Source organism: Salvelinus alpinus, chromosome 38, assembly GCF_045679555.1.
Source record: "Salvelinus alpinus chromosome 38, SLU_Salpinus.1, whole genome shotgun sequence".
NCBI classification, from domain to species: domain Eukaryota; kingdom Metazoa; phylum Chordata; class Actinopteri; order Salmoniformes; family Salmonidae; genus Salvelinus; species Salvelinus alpinus.
Window position 1 is genome coordinate 1,234,371 of NC_092123.1, and position 17,231 is coordinate 1,251,601.

The 17,231-nt window shown below is 43.1% G+C and overlaps 1 protein-coding gene and 1 long non-coding RNA gene across 2 annotated transcripts; both read left to right on the forward strand.

Moving 5' to 3' along the window:
* Positions 1-10,699: 10,699 nt before the first annotated feature.
* On the forward strand, positions 10,700-11,279 carry LOC139566196 (uncharacterized). Its single transcript, XR_011673069.1, has 2 exons — positions 10,700-10,911; positions 11,085-11,279. It is a non-coding gene; the product is annotated as an uncharacterized lncRNA (long non-coding RNA).
* Positions 11,280-11,471: 192 nt separating this feature from the next.
* d2hgdh (D-2-hydroxyglutarate dehydrogenase) lies at positions 11,472-16,112 on the forward strand. The gene is made up of 10 exons (XM_071387090.1): positions 11,472-11,886; positions 12,365-12,731; positions 13,004-13,061; positions 13,185-13,324; positions 13,480-13,673; positions 13,774-13,942; positions 14,143-14,286; positions 14,405-14,547; positions 14,707-14,872; positions 15,041-16,112. Exons 2-10 carry the CDS (start codon positions 12,386-12,388, stop codon positions 15,301-15,303), a joined length of 1,623 nt encoding a protein of 540 aa, XP_071243191.1. The 5' UTR covers positions 11,472-11,886; positions 12,365-12,385; the 3' UTR covers positions 15,304-16,112.
* Positions 16,113-17,231: the final 1,119 nt, after the last annotated feature.

Genomic DNA, 17,231 nt, shown 5'->3' on the forward strand with positions numbered 1-17,231 from the left:
AAATGAATTCTCTGAGAGTGCTTACAAAATAATTCTTAGTATCTTTTACAGCCAAGATACACCCCTCTCAACTCACATGACGAACCACAGATCTTAGGAACTTCACAAAGGGCCTTTTACTTGAAAGAGGAGTATCCCATAGCCAGATAGCATTAGCTATAAATTATCGTTCAGTTTGGTCTCTTAGAAGAGGTTCTAATCTCGTTCTTGGTACTTCTTAGGATCAAAACATTACCTCATCCAATGGCATATATCAATAGTCAATTCTAGATACACCCATCTCAAATACACCCCCTCTTCTCCCCACTCCTGGAGAAGCTCACTAAGGGGAGTGAACCTCTAGGTCATATACTATGAAAGATAAGTTCAACATCAGAGGGGTGGTATAATGGTTCCAGACACTGCCATACTCCTCCCCCCCAATGGGAAAATGAGGGAGTGACTGGAGTACAGACATAGTGGAGCCCTTCACATGGTTTCACAGATATATTCACCTATGAAAGACAATGTTCAAACCTGACTTCTCCCTTTCTGATATTCTGCATATTACCAGATATGTAAAAGACAAGCCTGACCTCTCCCCTCTCTGGGCCCCAAGTGACCATTCCCTAGAGGAGAAAGGAAAATGCAACTGCCAACAGTATAGTCCAAAAGAAGACATTCTAATGACAAGTATAAGATAAATAAAACATCTTATTTATCTATGTTACCTAACTAATTCTGATTCAGTTACGACACAGCCTAGAGGTGTGTTGGGTCATTGTCCTGTTGAAAACAAATTATAGTTCCACTAAACGCAAACTAAATGGGATGGTGGATCGCTGCAGAATGCTGTGGTAGCCATGCTGGTTAAGTGTGGTTGAATTCTAAATAAATCACAGACAGTGTCACCAGTAATGCACTCCCACACCATCACACCTCCTCCTCCATGATTCAGGCTGGGAACTACATATGCGGAGATCATCCGTTCACCTACTCTGCGTCTCACAAAAACACGGCGGTTGGAACCAAAATCTCAAATTTGGACTGATCAGACCAAAGGACAGATTTCCACTGGTCTAAAGTCTATTTCTTGTGTTTCTTGGCCCAAGCAATTCTCTTCTTCTTATTGGTGTCCTTTAGTAGTGGTTTCTTTGCAGAAATTCGACCATGAAGGCCTGATTCACGCATCCTCCTCTAAACAGAAGATGTTGAGATGTGTCTGTTACTTGAACTCTGTGAAGCATTTATTTGGGCTGCAATTTCTGAGGCTGGTAACTCTAACGAACTTATCCTCTGCAGCAGAGGTATCTCTGGGTCTTCCTTTCCTGTGGCGGTCCTCATGAGAGCCAGTTCCATCATAGCGCTTGATGTTCTTGACATTTTCCTGATTGTCTGATCTTCATGTTTTAAAGTAATGATGGACTGTCATTTCTCTTTGCTTATTTGAGCTATTCTTGCCATAATATGGCCTTTTTCCCCCAAATAGGGCTATCTTCTGTATACCACCCATACCTTGTCACAACACAATTGATTGGCTCAAACGCATTAAAAAGGAAAGAAATTCCTCAAATTAACTTTTAACAAGGCATACCTGTTCATTAAAATGCATTCCAGATGACTACCTCATGAAGCTGGTTGAGAGAATGCCAAGAGTGTACAAAGCTGTTATCAAGGCAAAAGGTGGCTACTTTGAAGAATCTCCCATATAAAACATATTTTCATTTGTTTACCACTTTTTATTTTACTACATGATTCCATATGTGTTATTTCATAGTTTTGATGTCTTCACTATTATTCTACAATGTCGAAGAAAAAAAACTTGAATGATTAGGTGTGTCCAAACCTTTGACTGTTACTGTATATATATTTTTACATTGTTCGCAAACTGATATGTGACATGTATTAATGTCAAAATAACATGCAAAACAGGAAAGCCAGTTTTTGCTATAAATGTGTGGCTAAGCCCCACCTGCCCTGAATGACGAGTCACCACTGAATATGATAGAAGAATATGATAGAGGGGAATGAATGGAGGAATGTGTGATGCTCTTGAGTCTGATTGGTTAGATCAACTGGAAAGACATGGATAAGAAACATTTCAAAAAGGTTTTTAAACAATGGGCCCTGCTGGCAGGTCTAAAACTACTGTTCTATAGTCAGCTGATATTGATTTCCTTAATGAATAATATATTGAACTACAATACAAGAATTCAGGGACACCTCCTCTTCAATCAAGTGTTTCAGGCCTAGATAATTACACATCCAACACATCTTATTTCTCTACCAGCATGCATACCGTAAAGATCCCTCGACTGCAACAGCTCTAGTTGATTTAACCCATCAATGGCTCAGGTCACTTGACCAAGATAAACTTGTGGGTGAGCCGCTTCTTGATTTTAGTGCTGCATTTGACCTTGTTGATCATATGGCTTAGAACTGAGTCCATTGAAGAGAGATGTTTTCTTAAACCCTAATTTCTTTGTTGGAACTTTGTTACTGAGTTGGCATAGACTATGGAAGACTTGTCTTACTGTAGTTAGGTAGCCTACATATGTTATTAAGGATGATGAGAAACATTGATATTAGTGGTAGGCTGAGATCAAACAAGTAACCTAAGTAAACCTGGATGTGATATCTAAAACACATTGACTTTGAATTAGTCAAAACACCTGTATTATGAATGGTCAACCATTTGATATGAGGTAGAGCATTTTAAAAATGTGGTTACATGGATTCAACGTAAATATTAGTTATGACTGTGCTGCATAGGTTAAAAAAAGTGAATTGTTCCAGCATTTGATTACACATGAGAGCTTCTGTGGGTAATCATGGCAACGAGGCCTTCATTGTGACATCACAAGATTCTGATTCTGGGAGGTTAGCTGTTGTACAGACAAACAGAACAGTGCAAAGAGACTGATTCAACTAACCTCTGACAGATTATTCATGTCCTATTTCATTAGAGAGAGAACACACTGCTTACTTGAGAGGTAGGTTGTAATATAACTTACTGAATAACTATGATTCTGTAGAATAACTACTTCAAATTACTTGTGTACTAACATGACCTTTTAAGTAGGCATAACATGCAATCATGGTGACAAGTGAAACTGTTGACGAGAGACAGTTTGCTTGAGACCTTTTTTTGTGAGAAAATGGTTCATCCTGACACCTGAGATGGCATGTTAGTTGTTGTCGTGAGCCAGGCTAATGGCAAATCATTATATTGATGAAAGAAAACCCTCTCTCTGTGTTAATAACAACCTATATTGTAATGAATTATCTCAATAATATTGTACCAAAAGGGAAGGTTATGTAAAAAAACAAGTAGGCCTAACCAATTTGTAGTTGCTAAATTGCTAATGAAAATCAGCTTTTCTTAATTGAATGGTCATCCATTTCAAATGGTTGAATTGATAGACCTCTTTAAATGAAGGTGCACAAAGGGGCACTCAAAGAGAAGACTGGAGTGTTTCCCTCCTTGTTTTATAAAATAGATGAAACTGTACAATAAGTTACGTCCTGCATGGATATAGAGTCATTTTCTATCCCAAACTTTTTTTGAATGATATGATATAAGTGATTAGTGTGGTTTGTGAGAACCAGGCCCAATATGGAGTGGAGTTACATGATGGGGGGGGGGGGGGGGGGTTGAATAAGGCTCAGTAGTAAGGTACAGAGAGAGACTGAAGTTTTCTTTTTAAAGTCTGTGTTGTGCTTTGTTATCTCCAATGGCAACGCCTTCCATCACAATGATGATGTCATAAGGAATATTGTGCACATAATGATAGGAACAGCCAAAATCAATTCATTTGAGCTTGGTCGCTATTCCAGTAGCCAACTTTTTACTATTAGTTCAGATAGGCCTATTGCGTAATCATCTCTGGATCAGGATTGTCACTTGCTTCAATGTAAGTAGCTGGGAAGAAAATGTGTGCACATTGTAAAGAGATGCATTATTCTTTGGTGAGCAGCACTCCACTTACTACAACGTTATGTATTTTGGCTCTGGTGTGGCAGATCCAGAGGGAGCAGGAGAAGGAAATTAAGAGGATTTGGTTTGAGACGAGGAAAATGCCAAGCCTGATTGAGGAGGTAACAAGACCAACTAAAGTTGACTAGAGTTCTATTCAACAATATTGATTAAAGCAAATACATGTTAATATACGGGCAAAATGTGCGATATGCCATGAAATGTAAGCTAACAATATTTGGTCTGATATCTTCTCTTGTGTTGTATCGTGTCTGTCTCTCTGTCTGAGTATTGTTATGTACATAGTCCTCAGTTCTTATGGTTATCTTGTCTTTAAAAATATATAAATTACAAGACCAAGCGATCTCTAGTAGACCTTCATATCAGGATTATATAGTTCTCCCACCTCGTTATCTTATTAAGTTGAATGCACTAACTGTAAGTCGTTCTGGATAAAAGCATCTGCTAAATGTCTAAAATGTCAGATGTTATGCTGGGTGTGGGACATGTATATTTACACTTAGTTGACCCATTGGCTAGAAGACCCAGGGTTGGTACAGACTGGTGCAGAGCATCTGTGACTTAACAGCCTTATTTTCAAATGTATTCTAAAATGCAAATTCTCAGCAATCTACAAACAATACCCCATATTGACAAAGCAAAAACAGGTTTTTAGAAATGTTGAAATACCTTTTTTACATAAGTATTCAGACCCTTTGCTATGAGACTGGAAATTGAGCTCATGTTCATCCTGTTTCCACTGATCATCATTGAGATGTTTCTGCAACATGATTGGAATCCACCAGCTGTACATTCAACTGATTGGACATTATTTGGAAAGACACACACCTGTCTATATAAGGTCCCACAGTTGACAGTGCATGTCAGAGCAAACACCAAACCATGAGGTCGAAGGAGTTGTCCGTAGAGCTCCGAGACAGGATTGTGTCGAGGCACAGATCTGGGGAAGGGTACCAAAAAGTCTCTGCAACATTGAAGGTCCCCAAGAACGCACTGTTCTCCATCATTCTTAAATGGAAGACGTATGGAACCACCAAGACTCTTCCTAGAGCTGGCCGCCCAGCCAAACTGAGCAACCGGGGGAGAAGAGCCTTGGTCAGGGAGGTGACCAAGAACCAGATGGTGACTGACAGAGCTCTAGAGTTCCTCTGTGGAGATGGGAGAAAATTCCAGAAGGACAACCATCTCTGCAGCACTCCACCAATCAGGCCTTTACGGTAGAGTGGCCAGATGGAAGCCACTCCTCAGTAAAAGGCACATGACAGCTCTCTTGGAGTTTGCCAAAAGGCACCTAAAGACTCTCAGACCATGAGAAACAAGATGCTCTGGTCTGATGAAACCAAGATTGAACTCTTTGGCCCCAATGCCAAGCGTCACGTCTGGACGAAATCTGCCACAATCCCTTTGGTGAAGCATGGTGGTGGCAGCATCATGCTGTGGGGATGTTTTTCAGCAGCAGGGAATGTGAGACTTGTCAGGATTGAGGCAAAGATGAACAGAGCAAAGTACAGAGAGATCCTTGATGAAAACCTGCTCCAGAACACTCAGGACCTCAGACTGGGGTGAAGGGTCACCTTCCAACAGAACAATGACCCTAAGTACAAAGCCAAGACAATGCAGGAGTGGCTTCGGGACAAGTCTCTGAATGTCCTTGAGTGGCCCAGCCAGAGTCTGGACTTGAACCGGATCGAACATCTCTGGAGAGACCGGAAAATAGCTGTGCAGAAAATCTCCCCATCCAACCTAACTTAGATTGAGAGGATCTTTAGAGAAGAATGGGAGAATTCCCCAAACACAAGATTGCCAAGCTTGTAGCGTAATACCCAAAAAGATCCTATGCTGTAATCGCTGCCAAAGGTGCTTCAACAAAGTACTGAGTAAAGGGTCTGAATACTTATGTAAATGTGATATTCCAAATTATTTTGTCATGAATTTGGAACGATTCTGTTTTTGCTCTGTCATTATGGGCTATTGTGGGTAGATTGAAGAGGGGAAAAAACGATTTAATCATTTTTAAAATAAGGCCGTAAGGTAACAAAATGTGGGAAAAGTGAAGGGGTCTGAATACTTTCCGAAGGCACTGTAAATGTGATGTATAAGTAAATAGCATTGATTCATAAAGTATTTATGTAGCGAATATGATCACATGTCAGTTTTTTTTCTCCCGCAGAATGTGAGAGATGTGACCAACCGTCCACTCACTGAGTTCATGGCTCCCTGTATTGACTCCCTCCCACCGCTGGCTTTCACCAATCGGAGGGCTATAGCAACCATGTTACATCCCCTCTCTCCATTGGCCATACGCGCTCAGGATGCACAGCGGTTCATTGTATTTTCATACTTTGTCCCTGCTGAGTGCCCAGTTGCCACAGAGGCCATTGCAGATGTATGTACTGGTAAAAGAGAGGACTTATCGACAGATACACATCTTTCCTCAATGCTGCATCGATACCTGCCACACTTCTTTAACGATGACTCCATTCCACCACAGCAGACAGTAGAGGGAACCACTGAGGTCTCAGTTGCTCCAGTGGCAAAATCTAATATCAAGGAAGAGGACAGATTCTATCCTTTCTCCCTCCCACCACTGAATCAGCGGTTCATTGGCAATTCATTCAAGGTCCCGGAAACCTCCCAGCCTGCTGTTTCAGCCACAGAGTGCCGAGTTGCCAAAGAGGCCACTGCAGGCACAGCCACTGTCAAGAGAGAGAACCAATGGGCAGATAGAAGTCTTCCTTCAGTGCTGCCTCCATGCCTGCCATCAGTCTTTGACGATGACTTCATGCCTCCAGAGCAGACAGTAGAGGATGCCTATGAGGTCTCAGGTGCTACAGAGAACACTTCAGGCACAGCTACTGTTGATGGAGTGGACAGATCAGCAGCTAAATGCCCTGTCCCAATGCTGCCTCCAAGTCTGCCACCTGTCTTTCACATTGACTACAAGCTGCCAGGGTCGGCAGTAGAGGGAACCAACAAGTGTCCAGCTGCCAGTGAAACAGCCAATGATGTGTCCACTCACCTCAAAGAGGACATGGCAGCTGATCAAAGCCCTCCTGTCCCCGCAGCACTGCCTCCAAGCTTGCCATGTATCCGTGACTCTGACCACAAACTGACAAAGGAGCAAAAAGAGGACGCCACCGAGTCCTCCCTTGCCACAGAGATCGCTGTAGACACATCTATTGTCCAGGGAGAGGACCTGTTGGGTGATAAAAGCCCTACTCCAAGGCTGACTCCAAGCTTGTCACACATTTTGGACAATGACCATAAGCAGCCAGAGGAGACGATAGAGGGCGCCCCTGAGTGCTCAGTTTCCACAGAAGCATCAGTTGTTAATAGAGAGGATACATCGGCAGCTACACGTCTTCCCTCAGTGCTGCCTTCAAGTCTGCCACTTGTCTTTGACAATGACTATAAACTGCCAGAGGAGGCAGTAGAGGACACGTGTCCAGTTGCCAGTGAAGCAGCCGCTTCCGTGTCCACTGTCCTCCAAGAGGAGGTTTCGGCTGATATAAGTCCTCCTGCACCCGCAGTACTGCCTCTAAGGCTGTCCTGCACCCACAGCATTGACAACAAACAGCTATGGGAGACAGTTGAGGACAACACAGAGTGCTCAGTCGACATAGAGGCAACTGACGTCATTTACACTTGGAGTGAAAAAAGTCCTTCAGTTCTGCCATGCCTTCACCACAACAACGACCACCAACTGCCAGAGGAGACAGTTGAGGACAACACAGAGTGCTCAGTTGACACAGAGGCAAGTGCAGTTGCATCCACTGTCAAGAGAGAGGAACTGACAAGTGATAAAAGCCCTGTCCTAGCACTTCCTCCAAGCCTGGCATGCATCCATGACAAGGACCACAAGGAGGCAGAGCAGAAAGTGAAGGGCACTAGTGAAGAGGTGGATCTCTGCCCTCACACTCACCAGCTGGTCCCAGATGTTAACTTAACTCTGGTAACACACAATGATGAACCCAGGACCTGGACGCTGGAAGAGGCAAAGGTAGGTGTCCTATTTTACACTACAATTTTACAGGGTTGGGGTCAGTTCCATTTCAATGCAAAGCATTGAAGAGATTTGGAATTTTAGAGTTCTTCTTGAATTGACTGGAATTGACCCCAACCTTGCTGCTCTTTGCTCATAATATGAGCCATCACCCCTCACTAGGGTTAACATTTGTATCACGTTTAGTATGGACACAGGAAGAACATCTATGGGTATTGTAAAATATAATGGGGATACAAAAAAACAAAGGACCTTAATTACTGTCCTCCAAATTGTGTGCCCCATGAGGCCATCATTGTATGTTGATCACTCAAATGTGTATTGAATGTGCCACATTGGAACAATATTACATCTAGAGTCAATGTCTTCCTGTCAGGATTATTGGACAGATATTGAACTTGAGAGTGAAGAGAGGAGCGTCAAGGAGGAGGTGAGACCGAGGGAGGGATGGAAGCGTAAGGCGGACTGTGCCCATTCCAAGAGCTCCAATGGGATGTTTTCATCAGAGAGAGCAGAGACCATCCTGGGAAGAGTGGGCTTTCTGGTCAGGTACCACATGCAGAAAATCCCGTTTTTGAAGAATACGAAACTGAATAAGAAGTTGAAAGATGATGAGAAAGAGAGAAAGGGGATGAAAAACAAGGAGCAGGAGAAAATACAGAGGGAGAAGAAAGAGAGAAATGAAAGAGAGAAACAGCAGAAGAAAGTCATGAAGGCTGAGGAAAAGAGGGAGAAGTTAGAACAGAAAAAGAGAGAGAAGGAAAGAAAATAGGAGGAAAGGGCAGAGAAAAAGAGGTTAGAGGGGCTGATGAAGATACATAATGACATGATGAAAGACAGGATTAAGAAAGAGAAGAAGTGTTCTGAGGAGCTGAAAAAGAGAGAGAAAGCTCAAGCTGAGTTCCTGGAGATGGAGAGAAAGATTCAAGAAAAGGAGGAGAAGAAGAGAGAAAAGATGAGGAAAGAGGAGAGGAAGAGACTGGAGAAGAAGAAAAAGAGCCAGCTGGAGGTGGAACTGAGAGGGTGATAGAAGAGAAGGGAAAGGATGAAAGCTTGAAGATGGATGAGCATACTGGGTAATAGAGAGAGGGAGCAGGGAGGGATACTGTATTTTTCCATGCAATGAAAAAAGGAATAAAAAAATTAAATTGAAAAGGTTTACACTCTGTTTGACTTTTGTCAAGGCATACTGTATAACACAGTATAAACACACAATGTTTACTTTTCACAAATATGGGGAGTGTTGCACTGTTAAAATGTTGAATTCCAAATCGACCCGATGGAGCGGAGCTGTGCATAGATGAGGAGGGAGGAAAGGGAGGGGGAGTGGATGGAGGGTAGAGCGGAATATGATAGAGAGGAATATGATAGAGAGGAATATGATAGAGGGAATATGATAGAGAGGAATATGATAGAGTGGGATATGATAGAGAGGAATATGATAGAGGGGAATATGATAGAGGGAATATGATAGAGAGGAATATGATAGAGAGGGATATGATAGAGAGGAATATGATAGAGGGGAATATGATGGAGAGGAATATGATAAAGGGGAATATGATAGAGGGAATATGATAGAGAGGATTATGATAGAGGGGAATATGATAGAGAGGAATATGAAAGAGGGGAATATGATAGAGGTTAATATGATAGAGAGGAATATGATGGAGAGGAATATGATAAAGGGGGATATGATAGAGGGGAATATGATGGAGAGGAATATGATATAGAATGAATGGAGGAATGTCTGATGCTCTTGAGCAAGAAAAGGTCTCTGATTGGCTTGATCAACATGGATAAGAATATTTTCAAACATGTTTTTAACAATAGGCACTGTTGGCAGGTTCTATAGTCAGCTGATATTGATTTCCTTAATTAATAATTTATTGAACTAGAATGCAAGAATTCAGCGACACAGCCAACAGCATCTACCCCCAAGCCATAAGACTCCTGAAACGCTAATCAATGGGCTACCCAGACCCCTCTTTAACTCTGCTGCTACTCTCTGTCTATTATCTATGCATAGCTACGTTAACTCTACCAACATGTACATATTACCTCAAGTATCTCGACTAACCTGTGCCCCCGCACTTTGACTCTGTACCGGTGCCCACTGTATATAACCTCGCTATTGTTATTTTTCTGCTGCTGATGAATTATTTGTTACTTTTATTTAAACATTTTTACTTAACAGTTTTTTTTCTTAAAACATCTTAAAGCATTGTTGGTTAAGGTCTTGTAAGTAAGCATTTCACTGTAAGGTCTACTACACCTGTTGTATTCGGCGCATGTGACAAATAACATTTGATTTGATTTAACCTACTCTTCAATCAAGTGTTTTAGGCCTAGATAATTACACATCCAACACATCTTATTTCTCTACCAGCATGCGTACCGTAAAGATCCCTCGACTGCAAGGCATACTGTATAACACAGTATAAACACTAAGCACTCCTACATCTTGAAAGTATTGGATAGGTGTACAGGGAGATATAGGTGTAATGTGGCCAACATAGCCTATCAGAGGGAATGGTAAAGCCATTACCAGTGCTTATACATTTGGGATGGTAGAGAAAATTCTAAAACAAATCTCATAATCTCTCATCCATAGTCAAATGAACTACTGTCGTCTGGGGTAATGTAGATAGCTACACGCCTGAAAATACCCATCTCCACTAATAGGGCAATAATTAAGAAATGTAAAACACCTGGAGCTGTGATGAACCTTCCTGGAAGAGGACGCAAGTGTATTTTGCCCCCACGCACAGTGAGAAGGATGGTTCAAGTGGCTACAAAAATCTCCAAGGATCACAGTTGGAGAATTGCAGAAGTTGGTTACATCTTGGGGTCATCAAGTCTCCAAAACTACAATTAGACAAGTTATTTGGAAGGGTTGCCAGAAGAAAGCCTCTGCTGTCACCAAACCACAAACGTAAGCAGCTGGAGCTGGCTAAATGTCATTGGAACTATGATTGGAACCAGTTTCTATGATCTGATGAGACTAAAATTGAGATTTTTGCCAACAAACACCAGAGGTGGGTTTGGCGTAAAAAGTGCCATGGCCATGCAGAAAGTAACCTAATCCACACTCTTTTACTTCCAAAGGCCATGGGAACCTTGTTAGGTTACATGGCATCATGGACTCCATCAAGGACCAGAAGATTTTAGGTCAAAAGGAGTGAGCTGAACATTAACATTATGGGAGGTATGCAACCCAACCTTGTCTGCCTAGGGGGACTCATTTATTATCAAATTCAGAAAATGAACTGCTGATAAAATAAAAGCTTGCCTTTGTTATGATTTGTTTTGTTATACCCAGATATCATTCATAGAACAGTGGCCATTGAAATGTTATATAATAAAACAAAATATTATTCTAACGTTTTAGGAGCGTTTTTATCAGACAAACTTTTATTGTGCTTTTACTTTATTAAAACCCGGAAATACCCTTTTTGTGTTGCACCTCCTCAGAACTGTGTTTTCAGCAAAACGGTCCTGACCTCCCACTTGTTCTTACGTACTAGGTTCCTAGCTAGCTGTCCTGGATGTAAACAATTGATTGACCACAACAATCTTGACGTTGTAGTTTAATCTGCCCTTGAACTTTGTGACAGATAGCTATATTTGCGACATTATACGACATTAATAGAGACACTTGCATCCAACAACGTTCCCAGATTGGTTGGTAGCAAACGTTATACGAAGTAACGTTAGCTAGCTATAGCCACATCTTGTATTTTTCAGTGGTTGACGTATAACGTTAGTTGCTAACTAGTTAGCTAATAATAGCCCATGTCATAACAAGTCTGATCTAAAGTTGCAGTGCTGTTGCTTTCAAGGAAAACGTCGTTCATCTAATGAGAATGGTGCACATTCTAAGAAGCTAAGAAAAGCACAAACACGACAGGTACAGTATGTTTTTATTTAACCTTTAATGAACTAGGAAAGTCAGTTAAGAACAAATTCTTATTTACAATGACGGCCTACACCGGCCAAACCCGGACGACGCTGGGCCGATTGTGCGCCGCCCTATGGGACTCCCAATCACGGCCGGTTGTGATACAGCCTGGATTCGCCTGGATTCGAACCAGGGTGTCTGTAGTGACGCCTCACGCACTGAGATGCAGTGCCTAAGAAAAGCACCACTTGGGTTAACAAGGGGAAGCATGGCATTGTTGCATGGCACTAGCTTACTGTTGTGTGTGTGTGTGTGTGTTTAAACCATTAGATTGTGGTTAGATTTACAAAATTAGATTGTGTAGTTATATTATTGGTTTTAGTTATGCAGGAATAATTTGTCAAATTTAAATTAAAGTCAGTGCATGTAAAACATCCACATAATACACTTTGCAATATAACTAAGTATCCCTCCCCATCCACTCTAGGCATCCGCTCTCGTCCCAGCCATGGCTGGTCTCCTCCACAGAAGGTTGCGTCTGAGAACTGCTCTTAGGTGGATGAGTCCCCTCAGCACTGCCTCACCTCCAGCCGTAGTCAGAACTTTACCCCCAGGTTTCAGCAGCAGCCTGCTCCAGACACCCAGGCCTGGGTCTTGTGGCGTCTGCTGTCGGGAGCTCCATGCTGGGGAAGAGAGACCCACCCCGTCACCCACGGCTGCCCCAGAGAGGAGGCCTTTCTCCAGGGTAACTCCAGAGGACCTGGCCTTCTTCAGCAAGATAATACCAGGCAGGACCATCACTGACCCAGATATACTGGAGGCCTGTAATGTGGACTGGCTCAAGTCAGTGAGAGGTGAGAAAAAAAGAGAGGGGGAGGGAGAGAGCGAGCGAGAGAAACAAATAGTAAAAACAAATATGAAAATGTATGCACTCACTACTTTAAGTCACTGTGGATAAGAGTGTCTGCTAAATAACTAAAATGTAGGAAGATCGGTCAGAGGAGGGAGATTGTGGAGGAAAGAGCTTGCTATCTTTGTCTCCTCTGTAGGGTTGTTAGGAACTGTTTATGTACTTGTTATTGTTGTATTGAGTCGATGTGTTGATCTTCTCTCTCTGTCTGTGTAGGTTTCAGTGAGGTTCTGCTGAGGCCCCAGACTACAGAGGAAGTTTCTCAGATCCTTGGGTATTATTCTCCAGTCTTCTACTTCATGAAGCCAGGTTTCCTCTACTGTTGTAGTGTTACATGACTGGTAGGAGGCAGTGTTCCTGTGTTCTAATGTTGTGTTGTGTTGTGTTTCTCCTGTAGGTACTGTAACAGTCGTAACCTGGCAGTGAGTCCTCAGGGTGGTAACACAGGGCTGGTTGGAGGCAGTGTTCCTGTCTATGATGAGATCATCCTCTCTACCGCTCTCATGAACAATGTCATCAACTTCGACTCTGTCTCCGGTCAGTATCGTCTGTAATTCTAGGGTTACTGTCAGTATTCATTGGTCAGTTACACGTCAAATTTCCTGTTCCAATTATCAAAGTTTTGCCCTAGTGTTTTACAGTCCAATCCAGTTGAGCCAGACTCACCCCTCTCTCTCTTCCTCTCCTGCTAGGTATTCTGTCATGCCAAGCAGGTTGTGTTTTGGAGAGCCTGTCTCTTTACCTAGAGGACAGGGACTACATCATGCCTCTGGACCTGGGGGCAAAGGGAAGCTGCCATATAGGAGGCAACGTAGCCACTAACGCTGGAGGACTGAGGCTGCTACGCTACGGATCCCTACGAGGGACAGTATTAGGACTAGAGGTGGTCAGTAGGGGAGGGGGGGAGACAGGGGGCTATGCCTTTTGAAATTCAACTAACTATAAAGGACAGCACCAATACTCTGTGTGTGTGTATTTGTGTGTAGGTGCTAGCAGACGGGAGGGTCCTGGACTGCCTAGCCACCCTGAGGAAGGACAACACAGGATATGACCTCAAACAGCTGTTCATCGGGTCAGAGGGCACGCTGGGGGTCATCACCGCCGTAACCATCCTGTGTCCACGGAAACCTAAAGCCGTCAACGTGGCCTTCCTGGGTGGGTGTGACCTGACCTCATGACCCCTCATGACCTTGTAACTGGTGATCATCTGATGTCACATATGCATCCTCCTTTTGACTTATTTATGTTTACACACTTTCACGCAGTCCAATATATGACGCATGTGATGTGTTTCTTCTGTGAGATGATCGTCATGACAATTTAATGTGATGATATAATCGTGTGTGTGTGTCCAGGCTGTGAGAGTTTTGAGCAGCTGCTGCAGACCTTCCAGCGGTGTAGAGGCATGCTGGGAGAGATCCTCTCAGCCTTTGAGTTCCTGGACAGAGAGTGTATGAGACTACTGAACACACACCTGAAACTGGCTAACCCTATCACAGGTACACACACACACACAGATTTTCTAATGCTTTTGAACGTTCTAGTAATTGTTCGTTTGAGTAATTCTAACTCTGATTGGTTCAAAGCCTCCTATCTATTTCCTACTTTGTTCCGCAGACTGTCCGTTCTACATCGTCATAGAAACGTCCGGCTCTAACCCCACCCACGATGAGGAGAAGTTGCACCAGTTTCTGGAGGAGGCCATGACATCATCCCAGGTTATCGACGGGACCGTAGCAACGGAGGAGGCCAAAATCAAGGTGACTTTCATTTTTGAATATGTTGATATCAAATAAAAGAGAATAATTAAAAAGAATGATAAAACATTGGAGGATGCAAGACACGTTGCCTCAATGTGTGTTCCTGTGTGTGTGTTCCTGTGTGTGTTTTCCTGTGTGTGTGTTCCTGTGTGTGTTTAGGCTCTCTGGTCACTGCGTGAGCGGGTAACAGAGGCTTTAACTCATGATGGTTTCACATATAAATACGACATCTCACTTCCTGTGGAACGGATCTACCAGCTGGTCACAGATATGAGAGAACACCTGGGAGACAGGGCCAAGAGTGTGGTGGGATACGGACACGTTGGTAAGACTGTGTGTGTGTGTGTGTGTGTGTGTGTGTGTGTGTGTGTGTGTGTGTGTGTGTGTGTGTGTGTGTGTGTGTGTGTGTGTGTGTGTGTGTGTGTGTGTGTGTGTGTGTGTGTGTGTGTGTGTGTGTGTGCCTGACTCTGTGTGTGTCCTCTCCTCCCACCAGGTGATGGTAACCTCCACCTGAACATCACCTCTCCTACTAAAGACCCCAACCTCCTGGCGTCCATCGAACCCTTTGTCTATGAGTGGACGGCCCGTTTCCAGGGCAGCATCAGCGCAGAGCACGGCCTGGGCCTGAAGAAGAGGAACTATATTTACTACAGTAAAGCCAGCCTGGCTGTCGCTCTGATGGGGAACATTAAGACTATGTTAGACCCCAAAGGCATTCTCAACCCTTATAAGACCCTGCCGGACGACCTGCAATGACCATATTGCTCCTTACCTGATTAACTTAATAACTTAAACACCTGACCTGACCTTGACTCAACTCTCATAAGACACTACCAGTTGACCTTTCACCTTTCACCCTGCACGACCATACCTGATGAAATCAATTAACCCTGATCCAAACCCCCCTCCAGACTACAGACTCAGAACACCTCCACTGCTGACTCCAGAGCCCAGATTCACAAAACCTTCTTAACAAGAAATGTCTTACTTGTTTTGCATAAGAAGTGTTTTGTGAATCTGGGCCCAGGTCTCTGGTAGGGTGTTATTGTTGTGTAAAGATACTGTAAGGCTTGTCTAGGTTAGGATTCAATCTGATCGCGCTTTGTCGGCAGTGCACGTTTTAAAGGCAATGTTTACGAGTTCACAGACCACATTCATAGTATACCCTGCATATGTCTGCTCAATCGGAAATTACCTTTTAAGTGGTGCATTGTCCAAATCCGTGATCGGATTGAATCCCGGCCCTAGTGAACTACCTCTGATACTCAACTCCAACCTGCACTGATGAGGCCACAGTAGACCTGTCTGATTAGGGGGCTAACCGTGGCCATAGTTCTCTCATTGTACAAGTGTCTGATCAACTTCTAATGTAAGTATAATATGTATAATCTGTGTAAATTCATTGTAAATAGAGCTGATTTATATTTTTTACCTAATCAGTTTATTATTTACCATCAGAATTGAAGACAGCAGATGGTGTTCGGTAACAGTGCAGATATTGTTTTATTACATGTAAAATACACTGCTCAAAAAAATAAAGGGAACACTTAAACAACACAATGTAACTCCAAGTCAATCACACTTCTGTGAAATCAAACTGTCCACTTAGGAAGCAACACTGATTGACAATACATTTCACATGCTGTTGTGCAAATGGAATAGACAAAAGGTGGAAATTATAGGCAATTAGCAAGACACCCCCAATAAAGGAGTGGTTCTGCAGGTGGTGACCACAGACCACTTCTCAGTTCCTATGCTTCCTGGCTGATGTTTTGGTCATTTTTGAATGCTGGCGGTGCTTTCACTCTAGTGCAGGGGTGTCAAAGTCAAATGGACGGAGGGCCAAATAAAAAATTTAGCTACAAGCCGAGGGCCGGACTGTTCGAATGTTCATTGAAAAATTTTTAAATGACGCATATAGTCTAGTGAACCTAATTGAACCTACTGAAAACCTACGGCAATGGTGTTTCTGCTCAGACTCACATTTAAAAAGAGTTGCCTTTTTTCTGGGCAAACTTCGTCACAAACTTTAATCATGCAGTTTTTGATGAAATCCCCCTCCGTAAATGGCCGGGCTGATTTAGCGATCTCTTCTGCCAAAATAAAACTGGCCTTGACAGCAGCCTGGCCTTGTGATTTGGCTTTTTTGAACAGAGCCTGTCGAGATTTGAGGCCTCGTTTTAATTCCTCTGCCTTTTGTAGCCTTTGTTCCATGTCCATATTCTTGTTTTTGTCCGCGTGTTTCGTTTCATAATGTCGTCTCAGATTATACTCTTTCAGTACCGCCACACTTTCTCCACACAGAAGACACACAGGTTTTCCAGCTACCTCCGTGAACATATACTCCGACTCCCACCTTGTTTGAAACCCCCGGTTCTCAGTGTCCACCTTCCGTTTTGCCATTTTTGATGGGTATCTGAAAGTTAATTTTACTGTGATGCTGACGACTGCTGTGCCAATAAATATTGAAATGAAGCAGCCTACTGCTCGGTGCGTCACCGTTGCATTGTGGGAAATGTAGTATTGGTGCGTGTAAAAGATCTGCGGGCTGCCGGCTTGCTGCGGTCTGCGGGCCGGTTCTAATAATAAATCAAGATCATCCCAGGGGCCGTAAAAAACCTTCTCGCGGGCCGGATGTGGCCCGCGGGCCTTGACTCTGACACCCCTGCTCTAGTGGTAGCATG

Bases quoted from the DNA above. Each gene is read 5' to 3' on its own strand.
- d2hgdh (XM_071387090.1), top strand. From the start codon at position 12,386: ATGGCTGGTCTCCTCCACAGAAGGTTGCGTCTGAGAACTGCTCTTAGG. The intron at 12,732-13,003 runs GTGAGAAAAAAA...CTGTCTGTGTAG, and splicing joins CTGGCTCAAGTCAGTGAGAG to GTTTCAGTGAGGTTCTGCTG. The intron at 13,062-13,184 runs GTATTATTCTCC...TTTCTCCTGTAG, and splicing joins GAAGTTTCTCAGATCCTTGG to GTACTGTAACAGTCGTAACC.